Raw genomic sequence first — 25,827 nt, 5'->3', positions numbered from 1 at the left:
TTGAAGTCACATCTTAAACACCTTAAAAAAGCCACTAAGCTCAGAAACGAATGAAATAACATTTTATTCATAGGCCCTATTATAGGGAAATGGCTGATTTTAGTGTTGAACACCAATGACACATTTGACCATTTGTTCTCATAAATGAAAACCTAATATTGCAGAATGAATGATTTTATTGTGTCATGGCTTAAAATGTAATTGTAATGGAAGTTAATGGGACATTTTTGTCCACTACCTCAGAGGGTAGTAAATTTTAAATCTGATGCTACACAAAAACAAATAATGCAGTTGGTTTCAATATTTTTTGATAATCTTGGTCATATCCAGGACTGATTTGAAAAAAAAAACAAAAAAAATGCCCCAGCCCCCCAACATGGATTTTATAGAAACTAGCTAATTTTTCATGTTTTTGTTTTTCGTAAAAAACAACAGTGACTTCAAGTAATCAAAGTGTCATTTAAATTGTTAAATTTCCTCAAAATGATTGAACATTTGGTAGTTTTGTAAAGTGCTGAAGTGGTTCAACAGATGTATACAGAAAAACCTTTCGAGAGTTTGAAAAAGAAATTAAAAAAAAAAAAAAAAAAAAAAAAAAAAAAAAAGAAAATTAATACATTTAAGTTGTTTATAGCAGTTTTATGAAATGTTTACAACCTGTTTTTGAATTTCGCAAGTTTGTTGTTAGCAGTAGATTAGACCATGTTGTAAAACAAAAAAAAATTAAAAATGGCCATATGCACTGACACAGCCAAAATGGCAGCCAAATGAAGAGGAAAATGTTGCCCAAATAGACAAAAATGTCGCTCAGGTTATGTGAGGGTTAAATGTAAATAGCGCTCATCTACACCACCACTAAACTGACTTAAACGTGAAGCAACTAATTTGAACTGTGATGAACCACAGGAAAACGTAAAAGTTAAAATTCACACATGTTTGAATGCAATTTTAAAACTTCTGGTTATCATTTAGGGCTCAACCCAAGGATTAAACTACTACTGAGAAAATATTATTCCTTAAATTATTTCTCGCAGCCTCATCCTTTCATTACTCTTTTACATTTCCTTCATTAAGTGACACGGTCGTTAGCTTGCTAACTGTTAGCTTCGCTGGCTTTTAGTTGCCGACAGTTGCCTGGCAACGATGTTGTCACAACTTCCAGCTGGCGGCTCCCACTTGAACCTCAAGCATTTTGTCTTCCAAGGCCTCCTGCGTCGTGGAACTAATGAGGCAGCATCAGTACAGGCGTACTAATCTAAAATCAAAAAAGCTTTTCAAACTGTTCCCAGAATAAATATGACAGTGTCTCTTTTTCCATTATTTCCAGTACTTCTGTCTCTTTTTGTGTACAAACACCATGAAGGAAAGATTTACAGAGAGTATGCCGATGCTTTTTACTTCTATAAACATTTTGAGTGCACTTTGAGGACAACGTGGCCTTTCCTAGCCCTCATTCTGCTTTCTCCAGGCAACTGAGATGTGAATGGAACTATTCTGCCTCTTTTCGCCAGGAGTCTAACAGCCCTACAGCTTCATGCTCCTTATCCTCCTGGGAACCAAAGCATTTGTTTCCATGTTATTTTTTTTAAGATAAGCTTAAGATTCTTTGGTATTTGGGATTAGTAGGACCTAAGAAGTATAAAAAAATAAGTATCATCTTTGAACTTGAAGTAGTTTTGAAAAATATGTGGACACAGGGATTATTTCACCGTATATTACAATTTAAGTCATGAATGAGAAGCATAATATAAAACAGTTTATTTAATGCAAAACTAGAAATGCTAATAAGCTTAAATAAACAAGTGTATTGACCCTTCGCTACCAGTACATGACGTGTGTCCACATGAGGACAACAGGTCCAAATAAAGCAGAATTTGACTGGAAAGTCTTCTGACTGACAGACATGTTCTTTTTTCCTTTTTAGTCTCTGACCAATAGTCAAATCCACTCACCTGATCTCCTTCCCTAAGAGTTCTTTTGACTTAAATTCCTCTCGGCGACTCTGTTTCAACACCACTCTTGTCGTCTTCCAAATAAATGAGGTAACCTTGGGAAAGTCACAGCAGTTTGGTTCACCCTGTGAAACAGTTGCCCTTACTTATTTATAAAACTGTGCATTTTACAAATAAATAATGAGAAGCACAGTGTCCACCTGGTTGCTACCTGTTGCCAGACATTTCTAAATTGCAGTTTCACAAATTTCCCCTTCCTGCATCGTGTTGGCTGCATTACCTCCTAAGGGAACTGGACATGTTGTTACAGTGTTATCAGGTTAGCTGCAGGGCTCTGGACAGGCTGTAGGAAGTGTAACAGGGGCCGATGGTGTTCTGCTTGTCTCTGACTAATGGCTCTGAACGTGATTGAATTTCTTTGTGCAGCCACCTGTTTAGTAATAATAATGGGAACAATTGAAACATGGAGCCTGTGGGTGGGCAGGAACAATTTTTGCATAAAAATGTTCTACAGTGTACTGTAGAATTAAATGTGACGTTGTTATAATAACCGTGGTGGCCGGCTAATGCTCTAAAATGTTAACTCGTGGTGGCTAAAGATGCTCATTGTATCCTCTTGTATTACAAGGGTTACGCTTTCTCTCTGCAACATCTATCTTCAGTGCTTAAGGAAACATGAGCTTGTAAGTTCATAAGTTTGCATATAAGATTGTTTTTCCTTATCATATATAATGTAAATCTTATAAATATATCTAGTATAGATGCCCGTCATGGGCCACCTCACTGTGACATCACAGCATTAGTTGGAGGCAAAACAGAGGGAAGTTTGAGGCGAACACAGTCACTGGGGCCAAAACCGAAAAAACAAAAACAGTAACTTGAAGTTTTATCACATACCAGCCACTGCCAGTTGTAGACGACTTTGGCCGAACGCAATTAAAAGAAAGGACTGAAGTGAGACAATCCTCAACAACACTTGCAACTCACACTTGATAACAGGTAAGATTAATATGTAATGCGTCAGCTTCAGCCTGGGAAACGTCATGGGTTAGACTAAATTGTGACTGAAATTACGTAAATTAATCATAATTTGAGGGATTCTTGTTACAGGTTAATGCTAATGCTAAATGCTAGGCTACCTAACATAACATTAGTTGTATGTTTCAGGGACGTCAAAGCAGAAGTTGCATTTACTACATTACCCTCCACAGTGCTTCCACTTACTGCGTGTAATATCTTTGTTGGAGAGGCTTCACTTGATAAAAGACAGACCAGACTTCGGCCCCTCTGTGTCATCCTTTGGTCAAATTGTCCATTCAGTGAGTGTAGGAGTCGGAGATTGTGGTGCCAACTTTTTAAAATAACAGTCATGGTTTTGGGGAGTGAGTGTATTAGTGCATTCCCTAAATTATAAGTTTTCCTCGTCCATTCTTGCCAAAACAGTCCACTGAAATATGCTAACCAGCGTTTACAGGCTATAGTGTTTGGGATGTTATGCCTTCAGTTAAGCCCCGCCCCTCAAAATACATCTCAATATATCATTGTTTACAAGCTGTGAATGGGTCTATAGCTGTAATACATACCTCTGTAACTATTATTTGTTAATAATGAAGGCGACTAATTAGTGTTATATATACCATTTTATATTGTATATTGAATCCATTGATTATTAATATAGGATTTTATGTATATATGTTGGCTTTACCCAAAAAAGCATTGAATAAGTACTGACTTGTAGAATTCTGAAGGTTTCGCCACTATCGAGCATATTCGAGCACTCTCGACACCAACTGGAACTTCACTGAAATATGTTGGCTTTATTTATTATAATGAAATTGACAGATTGATGATGTATAAGGTGTAATTATATACTGTATACTGGTTATTAAAACATCAATACATTTTACATATTAAATCCATTCATTATAAACAGGGACATGCAATATTGCAGTGAATCATATGGTGATAAGAGGGTAGGAGTGTTCAAACTGATCTTTGTATATTCTTTCCTTTTTTACTTTTCTTTCATTTTTGTTCAAAATAAATAAACATTCATATGTTGAACTTTTGCACATGCAATCATGGCTTTATTTTGGCAAGCGGTTTCGAATGGGCATTTATTGCGTCCTTTCCAATATAAGTCTAGATAAGTCTAGACTCTAAATAAGTCTAGATTAACGGTTGCACAACGTGATGTAGACCAAGTGGACACCGGCTAGTCTCTGATGACGTCACTAATAAAAACTCATTAGAAAGTAAAGTTTGCAACAATTAAATCTAGATTCTTGACACACGCTGACACATGCTGAGAACAGACAGCTCATGTGCTACATACTGTGTGCTGCAGATATGTATACAGTACTCGCTATACAATAAACAAAGCTGACATCAACTCAAATGCATCATTAGACCACATCCGAGCATCTACTGTTTCAATGCTAGTTTGCTGTAATGACCCACTGGACTCCTCACCTGTCTTCTAAGAGACGTCCATGTTGTTATTGTCAGGTGATCAGTGACTAGTCGACGTGATGCTTAAAGCGTCACGGCAAAGAAATTAATCTTTTTTTCCATTATTGTCAACAAATAAGACCAAAACTGACAATAAATTCATCCTGTTAACTTGTGTTTCAAGGGTAGCCAAGGCCTGATGCAGCTTATTGCTCTGTGCCTCAGATTTTCATTTGTTATCCAAAAACTATTATAGGATAAAGTCATTTTTCTGTATTTTCAACAAATCCCATGAAAGGACCAAAGCAACAACGTGTTAATCCATCTCTCAGTTCTCTCTAACACTCCTCCACTCTCTGTGGCACTCAGCCTCGATGCCATTGATTCCCAAAGACGTAAATCTTCACAGCTCCCAAACATACAGCTCTTTTTTTTTAAAAAAAAGGGCTCAGTGATTTCCTAACACAGCTGGGGACTGTTTCCAGCAAACATTTCTCCAAGGGAAGTTGAAAGAGTATCTTGGGGACTATTTCCAGCAGGGGGTTAATACACATTTGTGCTCTTGTGAGTATTTATGGCAGCAGTGGCTCATAGTGTTCGTAGATAATACTTATTACTGGGATTAATCAATTAAGAGTTTTTTTTGTGGGATATTTTCGCGATAAGAAAGTAAGAATCATTACGTTTATTTGGATTAATACTTGTAGTGACAGAGTCCTATACTGAGCCACTGCTGGCTGATAATTGACCTGCTGTTTGGACGTGTGGCGAACAAACAAATCTAATCTTTCCATTTTTCAATTCATTAAATAATAAGTTACTTCCAATAAATTTACCAAAAATAACATGAAAATGGATATTCTTCCCCATCAGCATCCTTGCCACAATAATCAGACATATTATAGCATAATATATATATAGCAAATTATAGCATTAGCAAGCTAGCCATAGCTAGCAACTGAGGCAAAGTTACGTGTCAATTAAATATATACATGGACATAAATCACATGCACACATGGGTTTCCCTGTATATATGACGCTAGCTGCTATTTTTCTAAGCCTTTTAGCCTTCTAGTCTAGATAACTAGCTAGCTTAAGGCTAGAATAAGGCTTGGTTAACTTCAAACTTTTCAAGATCAACGTTCACATTAATGATGGTATGACTTTATTTTTTTCCTATAAAATCTTAACAAATGTCAAAGAGAGACATCCAGTTCTTCCTTTTAATCTTCTGCTCCCATAACTTTCTCCGTTTTCGTTCGCTGGGGAAATGGTGGAGTTTCCCCCGTGTTTGTATGTTGAGCACTGTGGCATATTTTAACTTTTAATCCAACTTTTTTCTCTGTTATTGCCACTTCCCTATGGGTAAATACAAGTTACAAGTAACTAACATGGCGCCCATGAAACACGTGACCAGCTCAGAACCAATCAGCATAGAGGGATGGATCAGACGGTCCATTCTATAGTTGGCCAGACTTACTCTAATATACACCTCTGGTGTAAACACCGCCTGGTTGACCTTCTCTGGCTCGGAGGAATATTGCACCCAAACATAAATTATGGCTCTTGCACTACTGCCGCTAAAGGATAGCAATAAACACCAACACATATCCGTGTCAATGGAGTTTGGATCTGCTTTTGAGCCTGAACACATCACACCGCCATAAAGAATTAGCGGCAATAAAGGCAGAATGTGTAGTTGCCTCCTGTTGCCACCAAAAACAAACGTTCTGTGCATTTGTTGAAGAAACAAACTCTTTAAACCAGTAAGTAGCAGTAGTCTGTATTTGTCTTTTAAAAGGTAGGAGAGCATCGACTAGCTAGGAAAGGAAACATAATACAGAGCTGGCCTCTCCTAAGCCGCTCCTATGCTGATCAGTTTGTCTACAGAATTGAGTCATTGTGAAAATATCTGTTTTAAGGCTATGTATGGATGAGGCATGACAGCAGCCTCCTGTGTGAGCTCCCTTGGGTTTTGTTACTCTCCCCACTTCCATTTCTCTTCTCGTGCGCTGGTTCTTTAAGCTGATCATCCATTCAGAGCAGTCACTGTGACGACTTGTTATGCCACTGCTTCAACAAGCTGAATTGGCCGAAAAAACGCCACCATAGTTCCAAGTATTGGCACTGTGTGCAGGACACACCAGAAAAACACACGCTCACCAACAGCCCGGCAGTGGTTTGGTCGGCTTAAAAAGAGCTTGCATGAAAATGTTGAAAATGTTGCATGAAAAAAAAACCTCTGAGGTGACACATTGTTTGTTGTGCGCAGCTGGGAGCTTCCGTGAACCGGTGATTAATGCATTTTTTTTTTTTTTTTTTTTTTTAACTTGCTGCCATAAAATCACGAGCTGCAACTAGTCCGTAACAAATCCGCCGTTTATTTGTTTGAGTGATCTCTGCTGAAGTCGTGTCTATGGTTCCATTCAGCAGCTTCATTCATCCATCCATTCATTTATTTCAGTGGCGCTGCACCCCCATCCAGCTTTAAAAAGATTTATGGTGGAGTGGAAGCACAACACATGTTGCATGCCAGGAGTTCTTTGAAGCTAGCTGTCCTGATACAGGGACACACAAAAGCCCGTTCTGCATTCGGAGAACGCAACACGCTGAGATCGTGATCATAAACACCGAAATGAAAAGGAATCCTGCGACAGTGGAGAAACGGCACACGTGTTGATGGAAAATACAGTTATTTTTCCCCGTCTAACAACAAAAACAGCGCACGATGAGCGTAGCTGTAGGAGACGGGCCTCGGGGAGAGTGACGTGTGACACCATTAGAGCAGAGGAGGAATGGGATGTCAGCGGGGTAAAGAGTCTGAGTCGTGTTAGCCTCAGGGCTCCGAGGTGTTTCTTCAGGGAACATGGCTAACCTCTGCATCCTGTCTCGATTTCCTGCTCTGTGAATCATGCCAGTTAGTCCCAGCAGACAAACACACACACACAGACAGGCAGACAGACAGGCAGACAGACAGACAGGCAGGCAGGCAGGCAGGCAGGCAGCCCACTCAGTGGAGCAGAAACACCAGGAGCTCAGTGGCTGCCATGGATACACTCCTGGAGTCTGCTGCTCTCTGTCTTTCTCTATGTGTACTCTATGCATGTGTGCAAGCATGTATGCAGGATCATTCTGGAGGCCTTAAGCTTAATCACTATAATAGAAATTTTGTATTTATGTATATTTTTTTAAGTGATCTGTGCGTCATTGCCAACCAAAACATACAGGAAGCACTTCCTATAAACACATCTTATTTTTCTGTAATGTCGCCACTTCACGTAAACCCGAAGCTGATGTACCCGCTGTGGTTTTCGACACCTGGCTTGCACTCACCTCCGTAATCCGGAGGAATAGTTTTGGTTTCACGCCCACGCCTTAATGTTTTGGTTAAGCTTTTTTTTTTTTTAATCAGATTTGTTTTAAGATGCACCTGTTTTCTGAGAGAAGTGGAAAAGAAGAAGCACCAGAACCACCTACACCTTCCCAGCATCAAAGCGCAGTGATGTAGAGGAGTATTTAGCAGCTATAAAGCAAGACTGAAGACCAAAATAAAAAGGGGTGAATGCTAGTCGGTACATATTGGTCATATACACAGATCAGGCATAACATTATGACCACCTTACTAGTATTGTGTATATCTCCTTCGTGCCTTCAAAACAGTTGTGACTCATCAGAGAATGGACATGGGCCTTCTGAGGGTGTCATGTGGCGTCTGGCTGAGGGATGGTGTTAGTGGGAGCCTTGGGAACCTCCCATAAATACTTTATCAGTTTGGGATCTAGTGAATTTGGAGGCCAGGTCAACACCTTGTGCTGTTTTTCATGTATTTTTAGTTGTTGCTAAAGTGTTTTAGTTCAGTGAGTGTCATTGCTATTGTCTGGTCTGGTCTAGGTGGGTGCTACATGTCTAATTAGCATGCAGATGTTTCCCAGCAGAACATTGAATTGTCACAAGGTGGTCAATTTATTAATTTCTCCTGTCAGTGGTTTTAATGTTTTCTGTTGTAGCTCTAGGTTTTAGCTTCCTGTTAAAGAGAAAACTGATTAATGCTGTGTGACGGAAGAATGTTTCTTTTTTGTGCATTTAAGTCAAGAAATCATTGCATTAGACCAATACCATGACATACCACTGTAGCAGTTTTGCTAGTTGATCCCCACTTTAACATGTAGCTAATGATCACAGTATTACATTGCGCCTGGAATTAAACAAACTATTGCATTAGATTAATCACCGCCTGCTCATACTGACCTCAACTTCCGTCTTGGCTGCCTTTAGCTGGTTGATTGTAGCTCATCAGTGGGAGAAAAGCTCATAAACCTGAAGTCCTTTAGATGCACTCGGTGTTCGGACTGTGATCAAGGAGAGGTCAGATGTTACATTGGAGACGAAACCTCCCCCACCAAACACCAGACATCATTTGGACGTTGGTTTTTGGGCTAAATCTGGTTGGTCCATCATAGTCGTGATTTAGTCCGGAAATAGTAGTTGAAAATTGGGCTGTGTTCACTTTTCAACCAAATTTAGATGTTGTTTGGACGCACATGAGTTACGTCTTTTCAATGTCTTTTTTCGACAGGTTTTTGCTGGGTGGTCCCCTTCTCTCTTTTATTTAGTTCTTCAAATTCAATTTAAAAATAAAGGTTTGGATGAAGTTTCCATCATGAAAACCACTGACACAGATATTTTGGGACTGACTAAACTCTGCTACTGAAGTTTCCTGTTAACAACAACATAACATTATAGAAATTGTCATTTTTCATCATAGATTTGCTTTAGCATTTACCAAGCGTTGTTTGATCTCAAATCTCTAACCTTAGCATGACCTGCATCTTTACTTTTTTTCCCCCCCAGGAGGTCCATCGAATCACCACAGGCGATGGCATCAAGCGCACAGACAAGGATGACCCCGCGGCCAGCGAGGTGGGCTGGATGACCTCGGTCAAAGACTGGGCCGGGGTCATGATATCTGCTCAGACGCTGACAGGAAGGGTCCTGGTGAGTTCATCCCCACCTTTTCTCTAATCTGCGGCTGACATCTTGAGCTGATTTAGTCTGCGTGTAGCCGGCCGGCCGGTTTAGACGCCCGTGACGCGAAGCCAATCGCGATCCCGCCCGCCGACGTCCTCATGGCAGCCAAACCCCCCTCAGAGCGTATTTGTACCTCGTGAGGAAATATTTATCGTGGGACGAGCCCGCCGCTTGCTCGGGGGGAGCTTTCATCTTGACAAGCGACAAATTGAGAATTTTTCCCTTGAATTTATTTTTTGTTTGTGCCACCCATAAATATATCATCCTCAAGTGCATATCTCGGGAGGTTATCTCTCAGACGGGGAGGCAGACGCATCAAAACAAAGCCAGGGCGACAAACGCAGGAGAGATTTAAAGACTGTATTAAGGTCATACACTCCATAATGTCCTCAGACAGCCGAGAGAAGCAGATGCAGGAGGCAGGAAGGGAAGGAGGGGAGGGGAGGGGAGGGGAGGCGAAGGGAGGGGGCATGTGCCGTTTGCCAATTGCATTTGGTCATCTGAAGTGGTTACCATGGCGCCCGGCATGTCTGTTGACAGTTTCACGTGGAGAACACATGTCTCTTCGACCACATGTTATCATCTTGTATTATAGCGCGTGTGAGATCCTTATCACATATTTTCCCCCCCGTGGTTCTGTGAGAGGACATCCTGCACGGCCTGCTTCAGTGTGTTGTATTTTCATTTTATATATATATATATATATATTTAATTTCATCCGAGAGATGATTCAGGTATAGGTTCTTGGCATTGCAAGTGCTAAGGCTGAGGAGTGATGAAATGAAATGGCACGAGGGTGGGAGTGCCATGCCAAGACTTGCCGCAGTGCTCAGGGCTTGATCCCACTTTTATCCCCCCCCCCACTCCACTCTCTTTAAATGCGATGCGGCATCTCCAGTTGGCTCAGCACGTGGAGGTTATTAATCATGAATGCTGGGTGAGGAGTACACTGAACTATTACCGTCTTATGTGGCATATTGATGAGGCGCCTAGTTCATATTTGTGGGTCAAACACTGAAAAAACTAAGAGCTGGTAATTTACGTCTAATTATTGTTAACAAGTGTCTTTTATGACCTGAAACACTTTTCAACCACTTAAAGTTGTAAAATACGCCTGAAGAATAGTTTATATTTTGTGGATGTGATCATTTAAAAACCTCATCTCGTGACCCAGTTTGGGCTAAAACCGTCACATTTTGTTTGTCTTCCCCCCAAAATGACACATAAGAAACTCTTATTAGTTCGTCCCCGAGGTTGCACGCGCTCGCGCCGGTCAGTGTTGACGGCAGCGTGTTGCCAACAAGAAGCGTGACGTCGTCTGCGCTGCCGGCCTGAGCTTCCTTGTTTTCTCCACTTCTGAAACACCCAAACGCTTCCCCCGGCTCGTATGTGTGTGTGTGTGTGTGTGTGTGTGTGTGTGTGCAGCTCAAGTGCTCCGTCTCAATGATGGCCTGACACACAACTGTTTAGCCAGTGCTCGTCTGTAACCATGGCAACTGCAGCTTACCTAAACACGGCAGATGTGTGTTTTCTGTTCCAGGCCTTTTTAAAGGGGGGGGGGCACACACATTAAAGCCTATTTCCGGGCCATATGAGAGGGAATTTTACTGCGAAGTATAAGAGCGAGGGATGGCTTAAATAAAAGGTAGAGGGTTATTGTGTGTGTATTGTGTGTGTCTGTGTGTGTGTGTGTGTGTGTGTGTGTGTGTGTATTGTGTGTGGGGTGTTTATTTTGTGCATCTATTTATGTTTGCCTATTCCCACATCTTCAACCCACGTTTTTTGCCTCGCATACTTTTATTCAGGCAGCTCTTCTTTGCTCCTGAAATAAACAAAAACAGCTTTTTTTTGTTTTGTTTTCATACACCAGGCACCATGTTCATATCCATTTTATCTCGCAGCCTCCATTAATAAAAGCCAGTAGAGGGTGAATTATTATTATCATTTTTTTTTTTTAGCTTTACCTTGCATGCCCTGTAATTAATTTCACTGATTAGACCTGCTTAAATTATTAAGATGAGCCGGGAGAGGGAATAAATCATGACCCTTAAAGAGAATTGAGACATTGGATTGTGCGAAAAAGAGCCTCAGCCAAAAGGGCGCCTGCAATGTTTTGCAGTTTTGATGTAGTTTTATGCAGCAGGTCTCAGTTAAACAAACTTCGAATGTTTTAGCTTTGATTGGATCAGATCGGATAAGATTCAACTTGTAGGGGAGGGGCTTCATTGCTCCTCATGAGCTGTTGCTAAAGCGTTTTTAATTGTGTGTGTGTCAGGGTGCATCATCATTGCTATGGGGTGGGGGTGCCTGGTCCAAAAGTTTTCCAAACATTAAACTGTCAAGATGATCAACGTTATTTACTTGCCTGTCATTGGTTTTAATGTTGCGACATAGTCACAAGTGACCTTAAGTTAAGTTACGTTCTGGAGGGCTGTCAGATAAGTTTGTGGATGTTGTTGTTTATAAATATAAAACGATAAACAGAATATTTATCCTCGTCATCCTTTTAACGCTACAGTATTATGTGGCTAACATTACTTCTCAGTAAAGCTCTTAGCGTTAGCATCTTTTATTTAGCTACATTTATCATAACTGAAATTAACTAAAACTAACTGAAACTGAGGCTAATCCACTTTTCCAAATACGGGGGTCCTCCAGTATAAAGCACTTGGAGTTATGTTGTATAAAGTGCCAAAAGGTCAGAGTTTAGTATAAGTATAGTATTTACCAGCGTTGAAATCAGGTCCATATAAATATCAGAAGAACTGATTTCTGGCCACATGTCAATGTTTGTGCATTTATTATTTTGTAGTTCTTATGGATCATTGTCGAGTCCAATCGTCCTTAATTTGATGTGATAATCCACATTTTTCCTGGTCTCACTGTATTTACTGATACATTTCATCATGATTTTTCCATTCAGGGGGCGTGGCCCCAGGGATATGCCTACATATGCACATAAATACATTCATATATATACATACACACATATAAACATAAATATATATCGGTACACATTTACTTCATACATAACCCACTACGTGTAAAGATTGAATTTCTTATACTCCTTTTTGCAGTTTTAAATAAAAATAGTCGCAAAGTCGAAAAAATGATAATGCATTTCTGTGCAAAACTTCTGCTCAGTTAGCTCTTCAAACAGCATCAAGGCTAAAAAATTATTAATGTTGCAAAACTTTTCTGAATTTATCTGACTTTTTTAAAAATGAAAGAGTCAAAATAATGAATTCTCAACTCTCTTCATTGATTTTTCTTTCTTTTCATTTTGAACATGAGACCTAACAGACAGAAATACAGACACTAAGCATGTCTGCACATTTATTTTTAAGTTATATTGACTTATGTACCTCAAAATGAAAAAAAATGTCAGATGATGGGGATCAAAAAAAATAAATAAAAAAAATAATGAATAAAATAAAAAAAATCGTACTATGTGATGTGGTTAAAATAATCCATCACAATAATAATTTCTACTTAAATCAGCGGACCTGAACCATCACAGTGTGACACTTTTCAGCTGACTGTGACCTTTTACTCAGCGATGCGGGCCGCTGCAGACTGAGCCGAATGTTTACTTCTGACGGCAAATGTTGAGTGAAAGACAGGTGTGTGCCGCCCCGAAGGCCCCAGAGGCCTGATGTTCATTTGCCCGGCTGGCTTCACATCTCAACAGATTGTAAAAGATCAAACCTTGCCTTTAGGGCTATTTGATTAGCGGGGAGGACACTTCCCGATGACCTTTCAGTCTGTAAAGGTTTATCTGCAGGAGATCAGCACTCTGCTCTTCAAGCGCTCAAGTAAAACGGGGAAAGGCACGGCCTCGTGTTTACTTGCAAATTTCAGGTCAGCAGCATGAAGTATGTAAGGACATGGTTTCCCCAGATTGGGGACACACAGGGATCCCATCTGTCAGTTTATGCATTATTGCATTTCCCCCTCCCTCCCCCTCCTCGTTACTTTTGCATTATGAAAGCCCACCGTCCCTGCTAAGCTCACGTGTCATCACATTGTTGTTTGCTCGCACCAAAACAAACGAAACTCACTTTACCCGCCCGTGTATCAACAGGTAGCTGCAGTCTGTACCTGTGCGAAACTAAGAATCCTCCAGGTCCACTTCTATTACCCGTTCACACCTCCTTTCAGAATCCAGTCTCAAAGTAAGTTAAGATGTGACACGCAGTAGCGAGGCCGGGGTCTGAGGTATTTCGCAGGAAAATCAGATTTCTCTTAAATGACGGGACCCCGCTGAGTGACATTTAGACCGCGTTCGCCCTGCTTCAGAAGTCCACAGGGGGGCTGGGATGTCACCGAGCTATTATTCTGGGCAGAGAAAGGTTTTCTATTAATGGAAGCACAGAGATGCCCTCTGCCACTGTTGAGGTTTCAGTCTTTGCCCCTTAAACCCAGTCAGAGTCAAAGACTGAGACAGAGCCAGAGGTATTAGGGTCAGACTCAGATGAAACGTTGGATCAGCAGATACTTCACCGACTTCACGTAAAATAGCCTCACAAAGTTGGCACATGTAACATTTTGTTATTTACATTTTAAAATAAGTTCAAACATTAACATGTTCGTGCTACTGTGTATGTTTATTGGTGCACACGGACTGTATGCACTGATCAGCCACAACATTAAAACCACTGACAGTGAAAGTCAATAACCATCATGTGACAATAATTATAATATATTCTATTTTATTTTACTATTTTTTTACTATTTACTTTTATATTTGCTTATTTTAATCCTATTTTATTGTGTTTTTCTTTTTTGTGTTGTGTGTTTTTTTTTAAAATGCAACTAAGCTACTATGACAAAGCAATTTCCCTTGTGGATCATTAAAGTCTGTCTAAGTCTAAGTGTAAACGTCTCATACACTCAAAAATATGACTCTTTGGAGAAACTCATTTAAATTAAGGGCAGGATCTTCACCTAATTAATATACACCAATCAGCCACAACATTAAAACCACTGACCATCTTGTGCCAATTGAATGTTCTTCTGGGAAACTTTTGGACCTGACATTCATTCATGTGGATGTTACTTAGACATGTAGCACCCACCTAGACCAGACCAGACACCCCCACCTCATAGCAATGACACTCCTTGATGGCAGCAGCCTGACACAGACACACAAAAATGGTTTAGGAACAAAGATGTTGACCTGGCAGGACAAGGTCCATGTCCATTCTCTGATGAGTCACAACTGTTTTGGAGGCACAAGTGAAACCTACACACCATTAGGAAGGTGGTCATAATGTTAAGCCTGATAGGCGTACATGGCTGCAATAGTGAAGAATATTGTAAACATGATATATAAAGAGTGCCTTTTAATGTGATCTCCAAGAAGATTTATTTGATGTCCTTGAAGAGCATCAAAGAAACTGAAGCTATCAAAGGGTGTTTGCTGTTTACTTTGAAAAGTGGTGCAAAAAAAAAGAAAAGAAAAAGAAAAAAAAGGCATCAGCCTTGTTCTAAAGTCCAAAGTAGTATTGAATGGACGAGCAGACGCTTTCCTAGAACCACGACGCATCAAGGTGACGACTGACTGGAAGGGAGGTCTGCATGTTTCTCTTTGTACTATACGCGTGATGTCACAGCCAGTGAAGTCTCCGTGGTTACGGCCACCGAGTGGAAGAAAGTGACAGGTGAACATGGAGATTAGCAGCATTAGATTGAGTCACAGGCTTTAATAGCGTCTAAGCTGTAAAATGAATTTAAAAAGGTGAAAAGCTGTTTTGAGATTTGAAGAGCAGTCAGAGATATATTTTTACAGATATCTGCCAAAGAAAAGGGAAGTAAATGAATCGCTGCATTAAGAAGAAACAACTGGAATCCAGGCACAGAAACCTGGTTTTGTGGTTCTCATTTAGTGTCAGGTAATATTCATTTATGCTGCATTTTTTGATGAAGTTACTTCTTAAGTTACGTCCTGGAGGGCTGTCAGATAAGTTTGTGGATGTTGCTGTTTTTGTGTAGTTTCAGTATTGACAGTAACTATTTCAATTCCAACAATAAATCACAATAAAACAATAAACTGAATATTTGTGATCAGTCCTCGTCATCCTTTTAACGCTACAGTATTGTGTGGCTAACGTTACTTCTCAGTAAAGCTCTTAGCGTTAGCATCTTTGCATTTATCATGACTGAAATGACCTTAAATTGAACTTAAATTAACTGAGGCTAATCCACTTTTCCAAATCCATATTAGTTCATATGGATCATTGTCGAGTCTAATTGTCCTTAATTTGATCTGATGATGCACATTTTTCCCGGTATCGCTGTATTTACTGATTTCACTGTGTATTTTCCACCCAGGCAGCAGTGACGTCAGTGCATACCCTCTGTAGATACATGCTGGTTGGTCTTTGCAAAGCGATGCCACAGTCTGTCTTTGTTGCTGCTAGTTCTTTTTTTTTTTTCTGGGCCTTTAAACAGGCAACCCACTCTCTTTAAACACCGATTAGCCATGTGTGAAGAGGACACCACCTTCGCATTAGTGGCCCCATCGGTGCTGTTTTTTTTTTTCGGTTTTTTTTTCCTGAACATGGTTAAACACCAAAAGGTGTCGACTTCAACTTAATCCTCCTAATCTCATCATCACTCACTGCCAAACAAAAAGAGTCCATGAATACTGGGGGTCGACATTCGGAGGAAGGCCCGTTGGATGAAAGGGTGGAAGAGTCGTCTCCTGGCCTGGCGGCTGTCATCTGGCTTTTATGTCGCCTTGGGAGCAGCTGCATAAGGAGAAAAGAGCTCCAAACGAAATTATAGGTGGGCCACAAGGGCATTTTCATCAGGCGCTCCTTCTCTGAGAGGCTCGTGAGCAGCGGCAATTGAGCCTCTACATGGAAAAGCTTTTTATCTGATGAGAGTCAAAAAAGGGAAAGAGGGAGAGTCTTTTGTGGGGACTCGCTCTCTTCCCTCATTGGTGATTATGGTGCTGCCGCAGCAGAAATGCTCAGAGGGCCATTCGGAAGTGATGGGAACACTTAGACTTTACATGACTGAGAATTCAGACGTTTTTTTTTTTTCTTTTTTTTTTTCCACAGCGTTCAGCTCAGCGTGAAAAGACTTAGGCAGCATTAACTGTATGTGCCCTTTTGTTGACACTCCCAGTTGACTCTTGGCTTCGGACGAGGACCTCGGTGTTGTTATATGTAACAGATATTCTTTCAACGCACACCCGCGGCCTCCGGTGCCAACAGGATCGTATGTGACTTTCACCGCACCCAGTACAACAGAGTGAGCAACGTCACTCGCCTCCCTGCACGCCTCGAAGTCTGACGCTATTTTCGGGTGACAGCAGCTGCCAGGCCTGTTTTGTCAGGGCCTTCCAGAAGGAAACAATGCCATATGAGACTATAGTTATTCTGTCACGCTTATTATCCACACTCAGAACCAAGAACATCGTAGTAGGTCATTAATGTCTATATCAGAGTCTTTAAAATGTTTCTTTTTTTTTGCTGTTTGGGCTCATTTACACCCTAAATCTGACTTTTCCAGTGGAACTCAAGTGCACCAGTTTTTACAAATGCAAACATTGTTTTCATTAAAAAAACACCTACATATCGGGCCTTAATGGGCATCAAATGAAACATAATTATTTGACTGTATTATTTTATTTCTAATTAATTATGATAATTTGAGTTGAACAAAGGTGAATATATTGGTTAATGTAATCATTGCATTTGAGATATATTTAATAAAATAATTGTTTAGACTAATGCAATTTGAGGCAACCTGTACTAATCAGGAATAATCTAATAATTACCTTCCTGAGGTCATTGCTCCGAACAAAATTTCTTTGTTTTATTCTGACAATGGCAAATTAATAGATTGATTGATTCATTTATTTATTGATTGACAGTATTGTGTAAGTGTAGGTCTCCCCTTTGCCTTCCAAACAGTTCTGGGTCATCAGGAAATGGACATGGACTTTCTGAGGGCGTCCTGTGGTGTCTGGTAACAGGATGGTGTTAGAGTTGGTCCTATGATTGAGGGGAGGGGCCTTTATCTGTGGATCATCCCACAGACACTCGATCAGTTTGGGATCAGATGAATTTGGAGGCCAGGTCAACACCTTGTGCTGTTCTTCATGTTTGAATAATAAAATAAATAATTATGAACAAATTCAAAAAAAAAAAAAGGTGGATGGGCAAAACAGTGTCCGAGGTGGTCTGGTTGTTTTGACTGTTGCATGGCAACGGAGGCGTGGATCTTGTCTCATGGTGTCGTCTTATCCATTGAGGGAGGGATGTGAGCATGTCCCCATCCGCCCATAGAGTCCTACAGCCGGGCACGGACTCACTGTGGTCCGGGAAGTCCGCATGCAGCCAGGTCTCAGTAAAAACACCAAACACTGCTCACGGCCACTCCCTCTGGGTCCCGACAAGCACACACAGTTTGTCAATGTTGCTGCCAAAGACCTCACGTTCCCCATGAGTACAGATGGTACCGCCGGCCTTAACCACCTCCTCCGCTCTTCCGCTTTAGCCCAAGCACGGCGTCCGCGAAGTTCAATGGGAAACTCAGGCCTTGATCTGGAGATCACAGGGGGCACAGACATGGCTAGCAGTTGCTCTCTGTAATACATCAACGGACGCCACAGCCAAACATGAAAAAATAAAAGCACTGCAAAAAGACAGAAACTATGGTTGATTGGTTTTTGGCCCAGAAAAAATAAATAACCACTGACACAGTAAGAATAACCTAAAAAGGTAGACACCTCAGAGCTACTGGGGACATGCTGCCACTCTTTCAGGTGCATTAAAAAAAGTTATGTTTATTATCCATACTTAAAACCATGAACATCCCCTAGGGGGTCCACGGAGGTACTGCAGGAGGTCACAAAATCTTTGGTTGATTAGACATTTTTTAAATTTAAATTTCTTTAAATACACATTAACATATATCCAAAATATTTTAGTGAAAGGAATAAGGGATTATAGCTTAATTTTGAATGCAAAATGAAAATAATTATGTATATTTATAAATAGTACTAGGCCGAGTTTAATATAGAACACATATAGTATTTAGTGGGTTCGTGGCCTGAAAAACAAGACCCCTGATTTAGGGAAATAATTCTATTGCACTGTTACGCTGAAAATAACTTATGTCTCTGGGATTTCAACACAGTTTTCTGTGCAGACATTTATTTTAGTTCAGGCTAACTACTCCCTGTTTTTTGCTAGTAGCATGACTGTATGGACAGTAATGTTGGTAAGGAAATACCTGCAGAAGTATTGTCATTAAGTGCTAAGTAGCACATTAGCATGCCAACATGCTAAACTAGCATTTTAGCACTCTGTAGCTCAAAGCATCTCTCTTCATAGAAGAGTTAGCATGACTACCTGCACTTATATTTCTCTATTTAATGCTTTTCATCTTGGTGCGTGCGAGTATCTGTCGTCTTGAATCCTAACCTCGTTAATATTTGCCCTGGTTGCAGCTCACAGACAAATCCTGATGTTCCTTTGACACATTTATTTGAGGTTATCTTGACCTGTGGCCATCTGTGCCTGCAGAGTTTACAGATTGAGAGTCTCTTGATCCTTAACTCCCTGCACTCACGGGGCCAAAGTCCTGCAACAATCACATCATTAGTTTTGGACACCAGCAAGTATCAGGTGTGATAATTACCATTGCTCCCCCAGGGGGGTGGTGGGGGAGGAGGAGGAGGAGGAGGAGGAGGAGGAGGAGGCATTTCTAATTTGGAATCTCTATGTTTGGGGGCCACATTTTCAGCAGGACCTTATTTGACCTAAACAATCAGTGGAATATAATTGAATTCATTGCGTGTGGAGTATTATTCTAAAGAATTCTCAAGTCATATATTTGATTGTTCCGAGTCCTTTAGCTAAACAATGATCTGGCTGATGTTGTTGTATCGGAGCTAATCGGAGCTAATCGAAGCTAATCACAGTCTTCCTCCTGGAAAGGCATAGTGTAGAGGAGGGAGGTGTAAATGAGGCAACTCTTGATTGATACTTGACGTCAAGCAGGCTTTCTCTTGGCAGGTTCAGTTAAATTAATTAACACGACCACTTAGAGAAAATGAATATTTGGAGGTTAACAGATGGTGTCACAAATTGGTCACACGACAGGTTAGAACTTTAAGAAGTTCACTTTAACTTGAGCTCTTTCTTTATCTTCGTGCGCAATCATAATCAAACCGAGTCTGACTGCAGGACATAAATTCATCTGTTTGCATTAACACGTCAGAATCTTTCTCCACCACAGCTTGTTCATGCATCATGCATCTTGTGTCTTCTGGGATATTAAAAATACATGCTGCTGCTGTGGTTATAGTATGTCCAGCTACTCGGATACAGGATTTACATTTTAACAGAGGTATCTCCATTTCCACTGTTAGCATATTGTCCACTAGGAAGAGAGGTGAGTCATACTCAAACTCAAGATATCCTCCTCTCAGAATGATATCAAAAATTTTTATGTCAGCTTATCTGTGTTTTTTCGCCTCTTTCTCTTTAAAAAAAGTGAGCGAACGTCATCATTTTTCAGCAGACATCAGGAGGCTGGGAGGAGACGCATCCGTCCCCACCCGCCCTAAGCTCTTTACGCCTCTGTCAGAGTGGTTGGGCGGCTTCCAGGATGGCTTAAATCGCAGCTAAGCCACGGTGGGATTTGGGGTTCCACTCTGCATGTTTTGATTGTGGGTATTTTAATATCTGAACAATGGTGCATTACAAAAAAAAAATAAAAAAATAAGTTTCAGTCCCTCGTTTATAACTGGGCAGGACGTGCTGCTTTGGTCCAATGAAAGTGGATCAGTTCTGTCCACATAGAGACGCGTGACGCAAAGAGAATCCCGAACGGACAGCGAGCGAACGGCGTGACGGGCAGAGATGTTCCAACAGGCCTGACCCGAAATATTCGGGGATAGCGGCTTTGTTTTCACAGCTCAGGGAGGACGTCGTCAGCGCTCATAGATCAGATCACTCACTATATACGGAGACGGCCGTCGAACAAACAGGGGATCGAGTTTCAGGCCGCGGGTAGTTACAGCGCAACCTATACAACCTGAAACACAAACTGAGCACTTGTGTGTAGGTGCCAAGGGTTTAAAGGAGGATCCGGTTTCTGGGAGCTTTAACCTCCATGATTATTTTAATATCTGTGCAATATGGCTAATGGTTAGTGGCCAAATAACGAGCTACTGTTACAGCCTTGAGGTTATTGTTACCGCTCGGTTTTCTCTGTTACATGTGAGCTTTGTTTTGAATCCTATTCATAAAACACATACTACTACACGTACCGCTACTATTAGTACTATCATTACTATTTTATTCCTATTTGTGCACATCAGTTTGTGTTTGTTTGTGGGAGAAGATATTTACTTCATATATCAAGAATATATCACATTGTTACAATCATTTTGTGAGAAGAAGCTTAATTATTTATATAGTGAATATATAAATAATTAACTTAATAATGTATTTTTGCAAGAGTAACAGAAAAAATTACCTTCAGCATGAATAAATATAGGTAGGAATAAAAATCACCTTTATAAATTTCTAGCAAAATAAAAATTAAGAAACATTTCACACAGATGCATTTAAATAAAATTAAACCGGTTTCCTTTGAGCTCTTGTAACTGAAACCTTTAGGTGAAGGTTAGCCACCGCTTGATTTATCACCACCAGAGTCACAACTTCAGGCGAGAGGAAATTGTGTCTCGGAAAAGGTGTAAAATCTGCACCTCGGCTTTATCAGACAGATGGAAGAGGCAGAGCGGAACCGTGAGATGACTTAATACGTACGCGTCCGTCCGGGGACCTGGGGTTTGAAGCCTTAAATGATGTGCTGTGGTGTAGCGAAAAAATAAGAAAAAGATATAAAATAAACATATAACAATACAGGTCAGGGGTTTTCAGGCTAAGGACCCCAAACTGAAGAGAGATTAAGAAGGGACCTCCTACCTACTATATATGTTCTATATTAAACTCAACCAAGTGCTGTTTATAAATATATATTATTATTATCTTTTTGCATTCAATATTAAACTATTCAAATAATACATAGGTTCAAGCAGCACCATTAGCTTCTCTTCTGCTAATATTGTAGCGTGCTTCTGGATTTCATCTGGGGACTGAATAGGCTCTTGGCCAATTGCGGGGAACCTGACAGAGCCAGCTTGCAATGTGCTGCCTTGTGATTGGCTCAGCAGTGATAGGGGCGGGGCCTACTGTGTACAGGAAGCTTAGATTGACAGGTGGCCTCTGTGTGAAGTGGTGCACGGTCGAGGCAGCTCCTGTATCACTGAATGAGTGAAGTGCTGAATAATAACGTCTTCTGCCTCCATTTATCCCTTTAGTAAAATAATTTGGATTCATGTTAGTGTGTATTTAAAGAAATTCAAATATGTGGAGGGAAAATTAAATATAGATATAAAAATGTCTAATCAACCAAGATTTTGCGACCCCTCTGCAGCACCTATGATGTACGTTATCTGTGTGCATGTCTTTCAGTATAAAAAGTGGTGTAAAAAATGTTGGGGAACCTCATCCCCCACTTAGATCAGACCAGTTTATCATCCTTAAGTAATAAAATAAGAAAAAATCCTGTTCAGTTTTACATGAATGTACAAAGTCGACTTTGTTAATGCTCCCTTAGCTTCCAGACTATTTTAGAAAAGATCTTATTTAGCTTCATTCCAACTTCATTTCAAATACTTTGTTAGAAAGGAATGTAGTTAGTAATTGCTGAAGGCTTATTAGTGTAAAATTTTTTACCTCTCAAGTATTTCTTAAGAGGGAAATAAAGGAGGATTAACTAAAGCATTTGGCTGAAAGGCTTCACTCATGTTACTCAGTCAGCGGCCTTGTTCATAAACCTCTAATGGAGTAACGTCTCATGCTGCTGGGTTAAATGTTTTTTTTGCCGTGGGAGGATGGAGAAATGTTTTAACAAGAGTCACAGTTCAGACTCGAACACTCCGCTATGCGCCGAGCACGAGCGGCAAATGGCATCTTGAGCTTTTCATTCAAACCGAAGAATGTTACTCGCTGAGCGGTTTTAAAGGTGATGGAGAGTGCTGCGCTGAAATGGTTCAATTTTTTCCCTCTTTAAACCTACAACACCCTTCGGGCCGCCGCCTCGGCACAGCTCCGTGACTCACTGCTCCACATCTCTACGCCTGGACCGCTGCCATCGCCACGTCCGTGCAAATGTAGCTTTCTGATGATCTCTCAGGGCTGAAGTCCTTGCCTCACCTGGCTTTTCAGTAAATGTGTTTTTGATTTAACCACAAGCTCGAAAAAAAAAACTTAAAACTGTTCTTCGGTCTGTTTTTTTATTTTTTATTTTTTTTGATTTCCAATAAAAAGCTGCAGGAGTCTGTCGCTGCATGCTGTGTGCTCTGGAGTTCACTGAGCAGCTACAGATTAGTGCTCAGTGTGTTGATGTTGTGTTACGGAGTGAATCAGGAAGTCTGAGTGGCTGTAGAGACTCTGCAGGCTCTTCCCCAGGCGAACCTTAATCCACGGGAGTATACAGTTTATTGGAAGAGCAACCATTTCCCTCTTTAACTCTGATTGCAAAAAGAAACGAGTGTGACTGAAGCACCTTGGATTTTTCCTCCTTTTTTTTTTTTTAAGTCTATAAATTAAAATTTAGTATTTTTTTTTCCTGAGATTTAGGGTTTTTTGAATTCTCACAATTGCAGCTATGTTGAACACACTAGTGCAGATATTATTTATATTGAGTGATAAATCAATGTGAATCAAGCTGCCACACACTGTAATGTGGACAGCAGCTGCTGGGAAAGTTCACTGGTTATTTTTGACCCGCTGTTTTCAACACCACAGAGTGTTAAAATGGTGTTAATAATTATAATGCCATCAACGTACACTCTCTGCCGGTGTGTGTAGAGAACATGACCCACTAGATATAGACATATGACATATAAGAAACGAGTTCTTGAATCATCAAAGGAACGAAGAATGGGTAGAGCGTTGAAATTTATAGTTTCTGGAAAAAATTAAAAAAAAACAGAAGACAGATGTTGTGTCTCCACAGGCTTATTTTCTATCCTGCCTTCGTCCAGGTCCCTCTTGTGCTTGTTGCACCCTCCTGTTTTCATCAGCGCCTGTTAATTTTGCTCATCTTGGTGCCTCTGCAAATCGAAGCTGAATGCAGCCTCTCCATAGCAGGAATGAAAACTTCTAATGAGTTACCAGGAACTGCTGTGTCAGGACCTTTCCTCCAGTGCCTCCCGTAATTACCCAAAACAGTGTTCAAAGATGGCGCACGGTGTCGAGCGCTGTTTGTATCATCTCTACAAACCAGGGAGGAGTTGTCAGAAGAAGATCTGACTTTGCACCATTAAAAAAAAAAACTGTAAAACACTGTAATCACGAGAACATAAGAATGAGTTTCTGTGGTTGAGGAGGTGGCACAGTGGTTTAGATGACAAGTGTGATGGAGTTTCAAAAAGAAAGTTAGTTGCTGTAGTTTGTGCCACGGATCCGCTGCACCTGCCAGCAGTGGTGCATTTTAATGGCATCGTCTCTAAAATCTGCACTCAGTCTCTGAAACGCATCGTTTTAGATTTACATTGATTGATCAGACATAATATTATGACCACCTTCCTAATATTGTATTTGTGCCTCCTTGGCTGCATCTTGCCGCCATCAAGGAGTGTCATTGCTATGGGGTGGGGACACCTGGTCTGGTCTAGGTGGGTGCTACATGTCTAAATAACATCCACATGAATGAATGTCAGGCCCAAAAGTTTCCCAGCAGAACACTGAATTATCACAAGATGCTCTTCTGATCTCACGATATCTCACAATTCACTTTGAGGAAATAAACTTCAAATGAACTGGTCACATGACCCCCTAAAACTAATATCGATGCATCTGAAAATCCACCTCAAGAGAGCGTAAAAGTGTTTTAGCCTTAGACATTTGAGACGTTTTTCAAAACTTTTGAGTTTTGCACATTTCTAGGGGCAATGAAAACGCAGCAAATGTTATTTACGTCTCCTTTCAGTGGTTTTAATGTTGTGGCTGATGAGTGTATTTGACTGATGAAGTCATTTTTCTTAATAATTAACCATTACGAGTGTCTTACAAACAGGAACTACTAATCGTTTAATCGATGCAATTAAACGGCATCTCAGTCGTTGCAAACACAGGATGTCCTGATGAATTCATCGGAAAAATCGGTCTTTACTCCCACCCAGACAACACTGCTCATACGGACCCAGCGGTGTAATCTCTGGCCAAACAACAATGCAATTTCCAATTGATGGATCCATTAACAGCTAACGCTCTGCTAAACAATTTGAGATTTGGTTGCCAACGTACTCCCAACAAATCTCGGCCGCTTCGTTTATGGCGACACCTCCTTCCTTCAGCAAATATCCTCCCCTCCATTTAAGAGATATGATCCCCTCTAACTGCCTCTTATCGCTGCTCACTGGTCCGCACGCCACCGCCTGTACATAAAGGACACTGACTCCATGGCTTCATTATTCTTTCTTTTCACACTCACTGAAGCCACCAAATCAGAGGACTAGTGAGTTATCTGAGGCCCCTCATTGACAGAGATCCCAGCACAAACCTTCCAGTGATTACATGTCAAATGGAGCGTTGGCGACGTGTGTTTGGTTTGGTTAAACAACAACTACCGACAGCATCAGCGTCTCCAAAGGAGTTAGCCGTGTCTTCAGCACGTAGTAAATCAGCCTTGTTTTGGACTCTATACTCTAGGTGTGAGTTCTTGTAAGGATTTCTACGATACCAGAGAAAGTGTGTCACCGTGTCATCAATCTCGTTCTTTGGTGCGTACCGTTGCTATTTTGAGAGCAGAAGGATGTTTGCACTGGAGTGAACCGTGAAACGACGGACATTAGTCACCGTCAGTGGTCACCATCTTGGCTACGTAGCAAAAAGGCCAGCGGCCGACAAGCAGTCCACAACAACAGAGCCTCTAGAGTCGATGATAGAGACAATCAGTCTCTATTGTCACAACTTTCATGTTCACTATGAAATACAATCAGACATAACATTATGACCACCTTCTTAATATTGTGTAGGTCTCCGTTGTCCCTCCAAAACTGTTGTGAGTGAGTTTGGACGCCAGGTCAAACACCTTGTGATGTTCTTCATGTATAAGGGTTGTTCTTAAAGTGTTTTTGAGCGTGCATCCTGCTGGGGATGGCTACTGCTATCAAGGAGTGTCATTGCTATGGGATGGGGTGTGTCTGGTCTGGTCTGGTCTGGTCTAGGTGGGTGCTACATGTCTAAGTAACATCCACATGAATGAATGACAGGTCCAAAAGTTTCCCAGCAGAACTTTCACTTCTCACAATATGGTTTAAATGTAATTTACTTCACCTGTCCGGTCATAATGT

General features: G+C 40.8%; 1 protein-coding gene across 14 annotated transcripts in view; it reads left to right on the top strand.

Annotated features, from left to right (window-relative positions):
• LOC125022175 (calcium-activated potassium channel subunit alpha-1-like) overlaps positions 1-25,827 on the top strand; it is a 100,185-nt gene that overhangs the window by 8,749 nt on the left and 65,609 nt on the right. For all 14 annotated transcript variants that reach the window (XM_047608566.1, XM_047608565.1, XM_047608570.1 and 11 more), the window contains exon 2: positions 9,255-9,398. In XM_047608566.1, coding sequence (XP_047464522.1) covers positions 9,255-9,398 — 144 coding nt within the window. The remainder of the gene's footprint in view (positions 1-9,254; positions 9,399-25,827) is intronic.

This window comes from Mugil cephalus, chromosome 16, assembly GCF_022458985.1.
Source record: "Mugil cephalus isolate CIBA_MC_2020 chromosome 16, CIBA_Mcephalus_1.1, whole genome shotgun sequence".
Lineage (NCBI taxonomy): Eukaryota > Metazoa > Chordata > Actinopteri > Mugiliformes > Mugilidae > Mugil > Mugil cephalus.
Note: the sequence above shows the minus strand (reverse complement) of the source record. Positions and strands in the feature narration are given on the sequence as shown.